Source organism: Silurus meridionalis, chromosome 9 (genome assembly GCF_014805685.1).
Source record: "Silurus meridionalis isolate SWU-2019-XX chromosome 9, ASM1480568v1, whole genome shotgun sequence".
In the NCBI taxonomy this organism is placed as follows: Eukaryota; Metazoa; Chordata; class Actinopteri; order Siluriformes; family Siluridae; genus Silurus; species Silurus meridionalis.
In genome coordinates this window covers 15,248,739-15,264,101 of record NC_060892.1, presented here as the reverse complement: position 1 = coordinate 15,264,101, position 15,363 = coordinate 15,248,739, and the positions used below count along the sequence as shown (strand labels likewise).

The 15,363-nt window shown below is 35.2% G+C and overlaps 1 protein-coding gene across 1 annotated transcript in view; it reads right to left on the bottom strand.

Annotated features, from left to right (window-relative positions):
• Window positions 1-1,848: 1,848 nt before the first annotated feature.
• Window positions 1,849-15,363, bottom strand: part of cpne7 (copine VII) — a 53,149-nt gene continuing 39,634 nt past the window's right edge. The window contains exons 12-16 of the mRNA XM_046857927.1: window positions 10,616-10,670; window positions 9,704-9,755; window positions 9,152-9,285; window positions 7,057-7,293; window positions 1,849-6,128 (exon numbers count right to left, since the gene is read on the bottom strand). Coding sequence (XP_046713883.1) covers window positions 5,988-6,128; window positions 7,057-7,293; window positions 9,152-9,285; window positions 9,704-9,755; window positions 10,616-10,670 — 619 coding nt within the window. The 3' untranslated portion in view covers window positions 1,849-5,987. The remainder of the gene's footprint in view (window positions 6,129-7,056; window positions 7,294-9,151; window positions 9,286-9,703; window positions 9,756-10,615; window positions 10,671-15,363) is intronic.

Below are 15,363 nucleotides of genomic sequence, written 5' to 3'. Positions count from 1 at the left end.
AAGGTGTTTGTAGCTAAATAAAATTTAAAAAATGCACAATAAGAAAAATTATTTATAAATGTTTTAAAGGCAAAGTGAAAGACATCGCTACAATTTACCTGTCAATTCTGTTCTCAATACTGACTACTGATAACAATACTTTTGGGTAACAAATGTGAAACTTTCTGCAGATTCTGTTTTGAGGAAGTTCAGGTTTTAAGAGGATGTTATGTAATGTCATTAATTGTGTTCTAAGGTGGGACTTGATGAAACTGTGGTTGTTTACATGTGTTTGTTTACTGCCTGTTGTATACTGAAATAAAGTCATACATCAAATTGCAAAAAAATGTTTTGTGTGTACAGGTTTAAAAATTTTAAGTCAGTGAAGACCTTTTAAAGAATGATATGCTGTCTAATGCGAAATATTATACACCCGGCATCTCACAATCTACCACATGCCAAGTGCAATGGTGGGATTAGCATGAAAGTAGAAATTTTAGAAGCTGATTTATTTCAGCAGAGCATACAGATAATGAAGTGACTGAACTAAACAATCTGAAAGTGCAGCTGCATCATTCTCTTTAAGCAGAGACTAAGCATCACTGAAAGTCAAACAGCACTGTGAGTAAAACAAAAAAATAGCTCAACATCTTCCTGAAAATGGTCAAAATCTAAACTCATATATAAAAATGTCATTATAGAGCATAATTATTTGGTCAATTTAGCTAATGTGTTTTCTGTTCCAGAATGATCTTTTGACTTTACCACGCGTAAGTCATTGCACATATTTATGTAATTATTATCTTAGCGTAAATCAATCCTACAGTCAGTTAGAATTAAACATTTTTCTAATAGTAGTTTTTTTTAATCAACAATACTAATATCATGGCCAAGCAAAGAGCCAAAGACAGAACATTTGCAGCAATGTCTGTCTGATTTAAACTCACACTGCTAGCCTTCACTTCCTTTTTCTTTATTTAACAGTCATTCAGCATTTTTTCTCAGTCTATTTCTCTGCAGCTCCTGTCCAACTGCTTTCTGCTTTCTCCATGGCAACTGCTGTTATTCACTGTACTCTCTGAATGTTACATAAATTAAAAAGGCCATTGAGGGAAGCTGAGAGCAGATCAAACACCACTGTCTTTGGTGTAGTTACCAAGAAACTTGACCTTCTGGAACTTTGCGGAAAAGAAATGCACAGAATGTGAAGCTCTATCATGCAGAAGAGTCTCTCTTGTATCTCCTAGATCTTGTGTTTTACTTAGTCAGATTCAGAACAGCACCTGAAAGCACTTTGTAAATGTCAAATGCAAAATTAAAATCTTTTTAATATGAACAGAAAAAAATACAATTATTTTTACAATCAAAAGGTGGTATTCTGTAAAGAGACAAATGCAAATGATTTGCTCTCCTGGTTTGCAGTTATTTCTTATTTACTGTCTGATGCACAAAAATGCTAGAAAAATGTATAGGCATGGTTTTTTTTTTCGTATCTCCTTATAAGATATTTTGGTTACAGCAGGAGACCACATCAGATGCCACTCCTATCAGCCAAAAAACAGAATCATGTGTTTGGAGAATGAGCTGCATGAAAACATTGTCTGTCTGTCTGTCTATCTATCTATCTATCTATCTATCTATCTATCTATCTATCTATCTATCTATCTATCTATCTATCTATCTATCTATCTATCTATCTGAGACTGCAGGGAGGCAATTGGAATTTAAGAATGATACATATCAATTCAAAGAAAGAATGATATATATTATTTTTAGTCCCCTATTACTTATTATTGCCTCTCTGCAGTCTCTCTCTCTATCTCTCTATCTCTCTCTCTCTCTCTTTCACATACAAACCATCACACACAATAATTTAATGACAGGTTTATTGGCCTTGATACAGGATTAGAAGCACACAGTACAAGATCAGCATTGCAGAAGGTAAAGACAAATTCGCCTAACTTCACATAATACCCCAAAGGAACAAACAACACATTCTACACAGAGTAATGCATGCAGTAATTTACAGTGTTTTCAGAACAGAGATTCTATGAGGCCTGTCTCAAAACTCAAAACCTGCTGAAGGACAGATTTCTTAGAAAATGTGGGTAAAATGATTTCCACAATCCAATAAGAAAGGGGGGCATGGCTGTTAGTTCTGTATATACAGAAATACAATTAAAGTCTTTTTTCATTTCAGCAGTGCATTCTGAACTTTCACCTTATCGATGTTTAATGTGTGGACCAAGAAGAGTTCACTTTAATGCACTTTCGATTTTATACCATGGTTCTGCGCTGATTGCAGCGACACTGTGTGCTGCTGCTGCTGCTTGGGGAAAGGAGGTAGCAGAGAAGCAAGTAAATCCCTGCTGGGGGTTGGGATTGAATATTTGTGTGTATGTGTACAAAATTATTCGAGATCAGTGCACTGCCACAGAAAGAATCCAGTGGTCATGCAACATAGCCCAGAAATAACTTTAAAAAAGGAAGAAAAAAAAAAAAAAGATTATTACCAAATAAATAAATAAATCCTGAATTCTAAAGAAATAACTACAAAATAAGCTAAATTAATAAATATTTAGAACAAGCAAACAAACAAATAGGTAAAATAAGTAATTTGATATATAAATCAATATTTTCTGAAATCCTGCATAAATAACTACACAAAGGTATTAGACCAAATAAAAAAAAGTAATCATCTAATACATAAAATAAGTATAAACTAACTAATTAGTCAAATAAATATGTATAATAAAATAATAAATTAATAAAACAGAAATAGAATAAATACAAATAAATACAAATAAATACAATTGTAAATAAACAAATACACAAGCAAATTGTTGATATAAAATGCGTTGTACACTACAAGAGCTTTCATTTATGTAGCCAATGTTTGTTTGTTTTTTTATGTTTTTTTAATACAGATCATTAACCAGCATAGCGATATCTCCAAATGTGCTGCTTCAGTAATGAATAATTAAGCATTTACATACAGAGTCCACCTGCTGTTAATTACATTTATCCACTTGCATACCTACTGTACTAAGCCTAATGAGATAAAAGAAAAGTGGCATGCCTCAGCCAGTGGTGTGCAATCATTCATATGCAATCAAACATTTAAATTCATATGAAATATTAATTCAAATGGTTTAAGTTTGCACTTCAACCAGCTCCAGGCAACGTGGTAGCTGGCAGATGTTTTCCTGCATGTACAAAAGCAAATAAAGTGTGTTTTATTATTTTAAGATCTGTTTATAGATATAGTCTGCCATCTGGACCTCCAGCATAAGATAACAATCATGTAGAATGTGTACATTAAATTATGTATGACTGTATGACAATATACATACACACAAGTAAAGGAATCAATATAAAAAATGTATTTGAGTCAGTTCATGAGGAAATTATTCAACACATTTAAACATGATGGCTGCTCATGCCAGAACTGCTTTGTGTACAAACATATTAATGATTGATTTGGCATAAAAAAACTGGACAAACAAATATTTGAAAAATACTGAGTTCATAAGGAATAATTTAAGATTGAAATGTTACCTTCAAGCAAAACAAAGAGTTCATGTTTTTCTTCTAAATTGCAAAAAAGTAAGAACAAACTAGTCTTTCTCCAAAAAACTTTATCTGACTAACATTTGGCTTTGATTGTTTGACTGAGATGTCAGTTGTTAAGGGGTTGTACTGCCTATCCTAGGTACTGAGGTATTATTTAGATTTGGCTTATGCAGCAGCTTAATTTTATGACTATTGGTCAACTCTCTAGTTCCTTCTAAAGTCTGAATAATGAAGTGGAATTTTTGTGTTAAATCCTGTCTGTAAAAAAAATGTACTCAATTTCTTTTTTTTCATGGTAACAGCTATTTCACACAGATTTGATTGGTGAATGTGCCACATAATTAAACATAAAAACTCATGTTGCTTATTAATAACAAAAAATAAAGTTATAGTAGATATTGTTTTCTGTAAGGAGACTTTAAACAATTATGGAAGGAGTCTCCAGTGTCAGAACTTTGTAACAGTCGGTAATTCTTCAGCCACGGGAAAGTATAAGGACATTGTGTTTTGTGTATTCTTGGTGGTTAATGTTGGTTAATGTTTCCACAACATTAAACTTAACTATAAGCTTGTAAAAAGTATGTTATTATTACTGACTAATTTTCTACAACTGCATGTTTAATTCTTTGCATGTTTCCATGGTGGTGCCCCTTGTGTACCTTTCCTATTACATTCCTTGTATGACCCTTGTGGCTGCATATATTTACCATTAATCTTTGAAGATGAATAATTACTCCCATCCTCAACCACCACCTCTCTGAGTTCACTTATTAATATGCATAGAGTAAATTCACCACAAAAAACAATCAGCTCAGACTGACCTTTAGAGTCCAGCCTGCATACTGCAAACTGACCCTGATTCTATTCATAGCCTTCCCACTACAGTCTGCTTTTTCTTCAATAAAAAGCTTCTTTTCAAATCTTTTTATATGATTTCAATACTAAATTCACACAGTGATCATACTGATATATTATTCAGTATACAATTATTTGTACGCTTTTTTCAATTCTGTATATGTCTGTATAAGCCTAATATAATAAATTAGGTTTCCAAAACTTTGCAGTGTCGCATTTTTCCATTAAGATCATATTTCATATTCACACACATATACAGAAAATAAAATCTTGAATCTAGCACCCTTAAGAGTACAAGTTTAGTCCCTCAATCGCGATCCAGGTTTACATTTCACAATAGGGTTAATTCAAACCCTTATCTTCCAAAGAACTTTTAAGGAATACTTTTTTTTTTTTGCAGTGTAGGAAAATAAGCACTAAATTAAATTAATATTTTATAAAGATTTTCCTGAAAGTTCCTAAACAAATCCATTTTGTATCGGAGATTTAAGATTAAAAACAATACAGTAATTAAATATGTTTGATTTGTAACTCGTAATAAAAATAATAATTCCAGATGAAAATCCTTGGTGAATAATTAAACATTTTCCTTTATCAGATTTGTATATACAGTATGTGTTATAAATGAGTTATGAAATAACGGAATGTTGGAAAAAAGACTTTCAAGTTAAATCTTAAGTTAAGAATTCTCCTTTTACATTTAATGTTGCAAGAAAATCCACATTATATATGTCATCACATATTTCTTACAGACTTAATTAATAATTTTGTTAATTGGGGTATGTCAAGTAGAAAAAGAAAAGTGGGGGTTGATTGATTGATTATTTGTATTCTGATTTGTTGCTGACAAATTTTGTAGAACCAAATGCAACAGAACAACCAGTAGTACACAGTGTAGTATGAAGTTGCACTATAAGACGTGAGTCTTGTGCTGATTTTCTTTCAAACCCAGACTGTGAATCTATGCAGCCTATCAGTTGATAGTTGAAATTGTATGAATTAAATGATAGAACTTTTCTGTGCGTATGTGTTATAGTTTATGCCTACGTTGAGATACTATGCTAAAAGGGATGAGATCCTATGCTGAGTTGCAGATATCATGACCAGCCATTGGTGATTATACCTTTCGAGTAATTATCATGACCTTACGTTTCCCCAAATGGAATCCTGGTGAATGTTGTTGCTAAAAGAAGAGTGGTAAAAGGCCATCAAGAAGCCTTGAGGAAAGTACAGTGGCCAGGGAGAGCAAACACTGAAAAAGTCCTGCAAGGCACAGGATTAAAAAAATGCACATCGGAATTAAGAAATAAAAGTTGGCCTTGGAGGAGAAGTTGCAGAGAGCTGGCAGAGGGTAATAGGTCTGGAACTGTACAGATTGCAGCACAGATAATGAAGATGTGGGAATGATGCCAAACACAGGGCATGATCCAAGAAAAATGTATCCTCCTTGTGTGTAAACACGTTATGTATAAACAGGAAAATGGACCACCAATGTAGTGCTTGAGGTGGTGGGTTTTCTCAGATCTAGCATTCGGTAGGTGTGAAGGGAATAAGCATAGGTCAAGACTCAAGTTGATGTATTAATCTGGGGTATTGGCAATGGAGTTGGGCGTTGAGTCTAAAACAGGATTCATGGGAGGAATGGCCTTATGGCTGAAGTACTCGACGACCTGCTTGGGCACCTCAGCCAAGACGCACTTTGCCAATGCAGCAGGAGATGCCTGAAAAAACAAAGACAGATTTTGATTTCCCAGATTATCAAGTTGAAGGTTTATTAAGATAGAGGTAACCCAATTTTTCATGCTACTGAAAAAAAACAAAAGGTAAATCCTTTATTGTGAAGACTTTTCCTTCTTACACCCTCACCCTTTGTTTTATATTTATTTAAAACTGAAAGAGCATCTCCATCCATCCATTTATTATTCTATATATATATTTTTTCCTGTATTTTTCTATAACACTTATCCTATGCAGGGATCTCAGGGGTACAATGCGGGAAACCTCCCACTGAATGAGATGGAGTGCAATCATACACGCCATTTCGGAAATGCCAGTCAGCCAACAACGCATATCTTTGGACTGCAGGAGAAAAACAGAGCCCTCAAGGAAACCTCTGAAACATGGGTAGAACATGCAAACTTCATGTAGTGAATGCTGGATTCAAACCTGCACTATTTGATGTGTGAGGCAAATAAAAAACAAAATCATTAACTTAATTATTATAATTTATTATTATTATTATTATTATTATTATTATTACTTAAAATGTAATAACAATAGAAAATGGGAAAAGCATGAGAACAAATGTACATTTAGTTTCTGCTTTAGCCAACAAGGGTGTGCTTAGGAAGCATTTAAGTCTCACTACTCAACATTAGATTGATTTTCTCTGGCTGCAGACACAAAAGCAGAGAAAATATCTTCTACAAAGGAAAGCTGTGTAGCTCCATTAGCTTCTTCTGCTCAGTGTGCATGACCTGCTCAGTCTGCCTTCCTGATTTAAAGTGAGTGCATTGCTCTTTCAGAAGTGCATGAAAAGACCCACTTAAAGAGGTTATATGTCAGAAATATATTTTTTAAAAGTGCTTCAGTTTTTCTTTATATTGAACACACTAGTGGAAATCAAAGCTCTATTTTTTAGAGACTTACCGTTTTAAAGTCTCTGAAGGGCACAAACTGGACAATGTCCCTCAAGACAGGTTCTCCTTTTGGAGAGCGAAGGACACCGTCATCCCCGTCCAGGATCTGCATGTCAGTGAAGTCTGCATTCCCAACACCCACAATGATGATGGACAAAGGCTGGTAGGAGGCACGCACGATGGCCTCCCGTGTGTCTGCCATGTCGGTCACAACACCGTCCGTGAGGATCAGCAAGATGTGGTATTTCTAATACAGAGGACAACAAGCTTACGATCAATGTGTTATAAGTAGAGATAACGTATAGAGTTCCCATGAGGTCTAGACAGTATTGAACACACAATGCCAGCTAAATTTGTCTTTTCTTACAATTAAAGCTCATGCACTGAAACCTGATCAGTGTGGGTGTTTTCGGTGTTCCTGGCTGCCAATTAAATAATAAATGAAGATGGCCACAAGGACACAATGGTTGAAAAAACAGCTAAACTGACTGTCATGTATATCATGTAAAATTGCCTGAGGGTGAAGGCTTAACCTTGCAGCATGTAAAATTCATGGATTTAATTAAAAAGATAAATAGATTTTTGTAGTATTTAATTAATAACATCAGTTTATATGCTAAACCTGAAGGTCTACACAATGGTAGAGAAAAGTTGATGTCCTATATTCTCATCTTCCTTGACCTGTAAAACTATGTGTACCCTGAATCACCAGATACTTATCTCCACTTTTAACCACTTGGAACTCGGGATATGGTTTACATGTGATCTAAATATTTTGATTCACAAAGCATTGAAAGGCTACGAATCATTTCATTGACAGGGTCATGAAACAAGAGTACAGATGAATGCAAATGCAGGTAAAAAGGCTTTACTGAGTCCACAGCAAACAAATCCAAAACAAATAGCAAAACTCTATTTTAAAACAGAAATAGGTAAAACAGGGTTAAGCAAGAACTGGCAATCTATAACAGGTCCGTATCGAAAACCGATCATGCTTTGTAATGTCAGTGATACAGTACAGTATCAAAAATTAAGGAAATATTTTGCAATAAAAGTGTGAACCAGAATCTCTTTAAAATAAATGGTGTGTGTGTGTGTGTGTGTGGGTGGGTGTGTGGGTGTGTGTGTGGGTGAGTAATTGAGCACACTAGTCCTCAATTAGAAGCCAGGTAAAAGGGAATGCTGGAGTGTAAGAAATGGGGTCTACAGCAGCCTACTTGGAAATAAATATCATTTTTGAGCTCAAATACTCATGATACATTACATCATAAAACTGAAATTCTCATAAGAGAACTAGTCACTTCCAAACACACTACACATGCTTGGCTGTCAATCTCATGAAGTTCTCCTCACTATCTGGATCAAATCTTCTGTTTTTGAAAGATAAATCATTTACATACCTTAGCTGAGAGCTTACACTAGCTCACTAACTTGGGTCTTCACCTTACAACTACTTTGAACTGCATAGTTGGTAGGTAGAAATAAAATCATTCCATTCATGGTACACAAAGAGCTTACAAAAGCATGAAATAAAGGCCAAAAGCAGTCGTAGCTCAAATGTTAAGGCTTTGGGTTACTGGTTAGAATGTTGGGGGCCTTCTTGAGCAAGGCTCTGCTCCAGGACTGTAATAACATGGCTAACGCTACACTCTGACCTCATACTCTTAACAAGCTTTTAAAATGTATAAAACATAGCCATGCAAACATGTTAAATAGACTGACAGACTCTTTCCCAGAAAGAATGAGTGGTTAAAAAATATTGTGCAGGTGTGTGCACTTACGCATCCAGTTTTCTTTTTAACTTTTTCCCTTTTAACCTAAAAAAGCTTCTGATTGTATATTTTTTACTTTGGAAACATTTCTGATGCTTTATCTTGGTTTCCTTTTCTAATATAAAAAAACGGCTGTTTTAAAAGGGGTTGTTAAAAAAAAAAAAAACTTTTTACTGTATCTCCATTGAATGTCTGCAACTTATATCTGCAACTGTATTTACTACTAAAGCTGTCCTTTATTAATCTTTGTGCAGGTTTCTAGTTTGTTCTAATTTGAATGTAAGACATTTAGCAAGTTGTAGTAGAAACTGGGAAAAAGATGCAGGAACTCACCGATGCATCCTTAATGGGCTCCTTCCCTGCTGCTTGCTTGCCTATTCTGTTGATTATAGGAGCCACATTAGTTGGTCCATAAAGCTGGATCTTGGGCAGGCAGTTCTGGTAAGCTTCTACCACTCCCTGAATCTCTGATCAGACACAAGAAAGGGAAGTACAATTAACACCTGAAGCCTGTCGCTTCCTAAAACGGTGTCATAGCCTTTTAGATTTTGAACCACATGGCTAAATTAGCAGATTTTAGCATTAACCCCAAAGTAAAAAAAAGACTGGGCACAAGAAAAAAAATAGTTCTTTTCTTCTTTTTCACAGTGTTCTGTGAAAATTGTCTTTGCAAAATCTACTGAAATGAGGTCAGTTCAGCTCTTTGAAGATGTTTTCTGACTAATGCTACACATCCTCATAAGGAATTGAAAGTTATACATTTTCTTAGAGTGATATTTTTCTTAAAGATCAACCCCATTCAAGTCCATCTTGAACATTAACTATTCCTAAAATAAAAATGGATTTCTTCATATTTCACTGAGAAGGCACTTGTTTCTGTCTTACCATCACATTCATCATCATCTGGATTGAAATTGATGGCAAAGTCATGTGACACCTGAAATGCAGACATAAAATAAACATGTGTATGCATAACACATCATATTTAAATTCCAGCATTAGTCTCTGCAGTGACTATTATAGAAACACAACTATAAGCTTATTTTTCACACTGTATCATAAAGTCAATGCTGGTGAAAAAACCTAAGGCAATAAATAAATCTTTTTTTTGGCTCATCTTCATGCTTGAAAATAATTCTGCAACCATTGCATATACATTTTATATTATGGCTTTAAAGCATGAGTTAAATCGATTTTTATTATTTATGTACAGAAAGCTCAGGTGAGGTCATGCCATATGTAAGACAACCTCAAAAACTAAAGTACATTAATGAAATGGTACTTTTACATAAGTTATAAAATATATGTGAATATGTACAGTATGTACAGACATGAAGCTTATGGTACATCCTTAGTAACCTCCTGGTTACTGATTACACAAGTAATGCAGACACTGTCATTGTTTTATACTCCTAGTATGTTCAACATATAATCTAAAATATATTAATTAATTGTTTATTACTATGTTAAAACAATTACCTTAGTTACCATAATCCCCCAGGACTCCGCCCCTATTTTTATTAGGGCTACGTTGCCACATTAAATAATACAAATTGCCTGGATTTTTTTTGTCTAAAACAATTCCAGTCTGTATCAGTATAATGTATGTCAGTTTATGTAAATGAAGCCGGCTGGTAAATATAGAAGCGACGTACGTATTTGGCCACAAACCCAAGAACTGAATTCCAACAGGTAAGCAGCTTGTCAAGGTCAGAGGAAGTGAATGAACCATGAGAGAAGAAAGTTAATTCAAAAGACGAAAGATGAATCTCAATGAGTGAATACTTGTTTTCTTACCTCATAATTGGGTGGAATTCGTGCACCGAATCCCAGAGCGGAGAACCTTTTGTCACTGTGATAGAATAAAAAAAGGTTGAATTTTTTTCTCATCGTTTAAAAATGAAATGCATTTATTATCTTTTTCAACCTGAGGCCATAAAACCCTAGCTTCACCAAAGTGCATAAACATGTATTTCACCTAGCCACATATTAATGGCTCTTTCATACATTTGCTTGTTCGTGAGGGGAGACATCATTTCACAATAAAGAGTGAGTCATTTTTACAGCATAGCCATTGTAAATTTTCAATTCTAATTACTCAGAAGATTTTGATGAAGTTTCCTTAGCAGCAAATCACAGCTTTTTGATTTGTGCAATAATTCAATATAATTTTTTAGAGTAACTCATACACAGGGAATTGTGTGGAAGAAGCTCCACACAATCTGATTAACGATCAAAATATTAATAACTGTGAGGACATGCTTATTTCACATTTATGTTGGACAACGTTTTTGCTTTCTAAATATATATCCAAATGTAAATGTTTAGAGTTTTCTCTAGATTTATCTAGATGGCCTTCCATTTGAACATCTGTTTAACCTGCCTTTTCATGACAATGTGAAACCTGATACAAGAAGTAACAAGAAAAAACACAATATTCGTTCATTCCAAGAGTGGATCATTTTCACTTATTCCCATAGAGTTTTATTTTAACCAAACCCTAGACCATTTTCCAACCCTTTCAGCTCAAGTAGTCCCAGGCAGTGAAAATAAAAAGCAAGTGTGAAAACATCCTAAAAGAAATCCAGAAGTCCAGTGAAACGTTAGAGCATGCTTCAAGGCACAGTTGTGTCTCCTCCGACTGCCTGCTGCTTGTCATAATCTCCTCCCACTTGCCGCTACACTGATTTCACATCCAGATGAAAATGGCTACAGCTAATCACACAACTCTCTATTCCAATCATTTCATTTCTACATTCAGGGACAGAGACGCTGTGGCCCACTGCTGCACTCAGGGTGCATGTGTCATATGTAATGGGTGCAGGATGAAAGCAGTGCCGGAGGGAGAAAAGGAAAAAGAGTGAACGACTCCACAGGGGCACGTGGCTAATCACCCAGCAGGATTCTGCTCTTAGCTCCAAACAGGGCATGGAAGAGTGCAGAGGATGGAGCGCTGTGATGTTCAGTACACCAAGAGGGTACAGAACACACCTGAGCAGTGTTCAAATTACACACTCGTGTTTGGGGAGTGTGACTGTCTCATCAAGATGAGCCCAATTATAATTTATATCATATAAACACACAGATATGACAAGTGTTGCATTATAATTTTGTGCTCCAAGCTCATTTAAAGACCCAAACTGATGTGATGCTTTTACAATTTTTTTTATGTCTAAATAACATGTTGAGCTTTTCTTGTAATAAAAAAATATTCATTCAGTCTACTGACAAATATGCTTTTTAATTTGCTATGCACACACACACACACACACACACACACACACACACACACACACACACACACACACACACACACACACACAGTACATACATACAGGAAGCTTGAACAGATTACATTTGTTCTTTGTCTATATTTTTAAACAGGACTACACTGGGAATAAAATAATGCTTCATGCTTTAATATAAAAGCTTGTGTCTCTCACAGGACTAAGCTAAGTTCCATCTGGCTTCTCTATAATTCAGACACATCACATACACATTCAGTTATCAGATGATTGACAGCAGAACTTGTGCAGAAGCAGTTGCTGTTTCTAATAAAAATCTCGATGTTCTCAGTATTCTGGAAGAGAGCACAGATAGTACTAGAGATTTTGAAAAGTTCTAGTGAAGTTCCATGCTTAGAAAAAAAAAATCAAGTAAATTTCAGGTTTGTCCAAATGATTTCTCTGGATTTCCCTGTTGTACAATTGTTTTTACCTTTAAGATATTCGATGTGATTACTGTATGATTTGTTATGCTCAATTAATCAGATTGCAATGAGATATTTTTCCTATAGCATTTATGAATTGAAAAACTTAAAAATTGCTGAAAACATTTTAGACTATAAAGAATTTTAAAGTAGTCAAATGTTTCTATTAGCAATGGTGAGAATACTCCTGTTTTCATGTAGGTAACAGTTTATTTCCTATGTTGGCATCATGGCATATTGTGTGAGAATAATGAATCTCTGTAAAACCACATGAAATGAAAGAGACATTTGGCTGATTCTTCCCATATTCTTCGGTGCACTTCACTTGCACAAAGCTTTTTTTGTAGGAATTTTCATTAGTTGAAAATCGAAACCTGCACACTGACTGACAGGCTTACCTGAAGTGTTCATAACAGAATCCTAGCTGTTATGTATTTTAGCAAAAGTGTGCTAATCAACTTAAAATAATTGAAAGAGAAAAGGGGGATAGTAATTGAGATATAACAAAAAAAATGCATATGGCAGCTTGAGATTAAGCTAGGCTGCAACTCTAACATTCCCTATGAATGAAGAATTTCCAGTTTCCATTCCTTTGTTTAGACTGTAAAAACACGAGTCTCATTCCTTCATTAATACTGAGGAAACAACATTCCCATCTTTTTCCTGTGACTGAGGAAATGACATTTCCATTCCTTCCCTATGATTAAGGAGACTGCATTCATATTTTAGGAACTGCAGACAAAATGTAAGCAAAATTTACCTGGCCAAAAAGAAGAAAGGGTGCTAAACATAAAAGATGCTCATATAAATTTTGCTGTTGATAGTTCATTTAACCAACATAACGAACAGAAAAAAAGAAAAAAAAACATAATGGGTCTGTTTATTATTAGTGAGCACGACATCACAGCATTGCCTTTTGGCAAACACCTAAGAAAACTACCCTTCTATCTATCAATGAATGCTAGTGTATCATTATTGTGGCTACAATTTAAAGTTTTCTGTTTCTGCATGCTATTGAGGATGAGAATTTTCTCCCCAAACTGTAGAGTAAGCTTGCCTTGCACAAAGTGCTTTCGGCTATTTAGCTATTTTTTTTCAAAAGCTGAAGACTGAAACCTAGCAGCGTTGGCATGCTGCGTATGTGTCGAGATCTACAGCACAACTGTGTTTGATGAGCAAACTCGTGATTGAGAGACACGAGCTGCTCTGACAACTGCGACTTCCTCCCACGCAGTCAACTGCTTTCCAAATGAGTAACAAAATGTGCCTTTTTCAGCCTCTCTTGAACACAAGCTGCTTTTAGACTAGGGTTAAAACCGGTCAAGCCATATACACCCCTATTAGCTATTAGACTGCTCTGCTTCACTTTATTAAAAAATTGTCTAATAATTATGCAATACGCAATTTCAGCATTTACATTGAATTTCTGATTTGCTTCTATTTTTAAACAGCACTCCTAATTTTCCTTCGCCTTACCCCCAAACCCCCCCCTATACTCCCACATGAATTAAATGAATGCACATATAATCACGTGTCAGGGTCAAGATGCACAGTCAGGATTTAAAGGCCTTGATCAATAAAGATAAGAAATAAAAATCTTTTTACACTTTCCTCCCCCAGCTTTTGTAAGTATTTACTCATAGAAAATGTGCTCTTTTCATGTTTCTTCTTCTTCAATAACACATCAGCCACAGCTACTGAAACATCAACAAAGATATCAGCCACAGGAGGCGGGTTGGACGTCACAGCGCCCAGACACTCCACTGAAGCAGATGTGCCTCAAAGCTGTAAAAGGGCTAATCCAGCTTTTAATGAAAACCTAGGGGAACAACCTGCGGCAACCCGAGGAAGAGGAATGGCCTGAAATTAGTCATGTCTCTGCCAGCCAAAATCACATTTGCTCTGACATGAGATCAGAACAAATGCAGAAATAAAGTGCATCCATAGCAGAGCAAAGGGGTGAATCCAGATTATCTTATTATTTTCCTGTCATTTCAGTAGGTGAGTCATGCTGCCAGGAGGCCTAGTGAAATTTTGATCATTATTAGCTCCTGGGGAAGAAAGTATACCTAAGAGATACACGTGTACATGCGTATTTCTACTCACACACACGCGCACGCCCCAAATACAGATTAAACCATTCTTTAGACGAGATCACACAGGAAATGATTTAACGAAAGCATAATTGGGCTGTAATTGTATTTTAATGATATTTTAGTTCTTCCTCATTATTCTTTAATAACAAAATTCTCTTAAGTATCATTGCTTGTATGGAATGAGATTAAATTAACGTCTTGCCATTTTCATGACTATAAATGAAATTACTCCATGTTATTCAACTAGAAGCCAAAAGAAATGTAAAAACATAACACAAATGCTGTTATGTTTTTAACGCAACAGGTCAAGAAATCAAGAAAAGAAAATCCTGCAAAGAACAAAAAGCTGAATCAACGATTTTGGTTGAATTTGTTTTGTGGTCCTATGTTTACAAATATGTTTTTATTAAATAATCTGTGTATTGATCATTTGCCGATACCTTTCCCCTTCTTTTTCAATATGCCACATGAATCCTGTTTAAGGGGGTTTTAAACAAAGGCAAACACATTGACATTCAAGGCAGGTGGCCTTATCCATGGGTGATGTGCAAATGTGCTTTGCTGGGAGTTAATATAGAGAAGAAAACCACAGACAAGTTTTTTATAATAGTGCTAATTTAAGTACTTCTGGAAGAGGTAGGTCATTAGGGGCCTTTTAAAATACGCTAGCTTTTTCGACTTCTGAGGGAAGTTCACTTTCCCAACTAGGTGCCAGAACAGAGACTGTCTTGATATAGGCC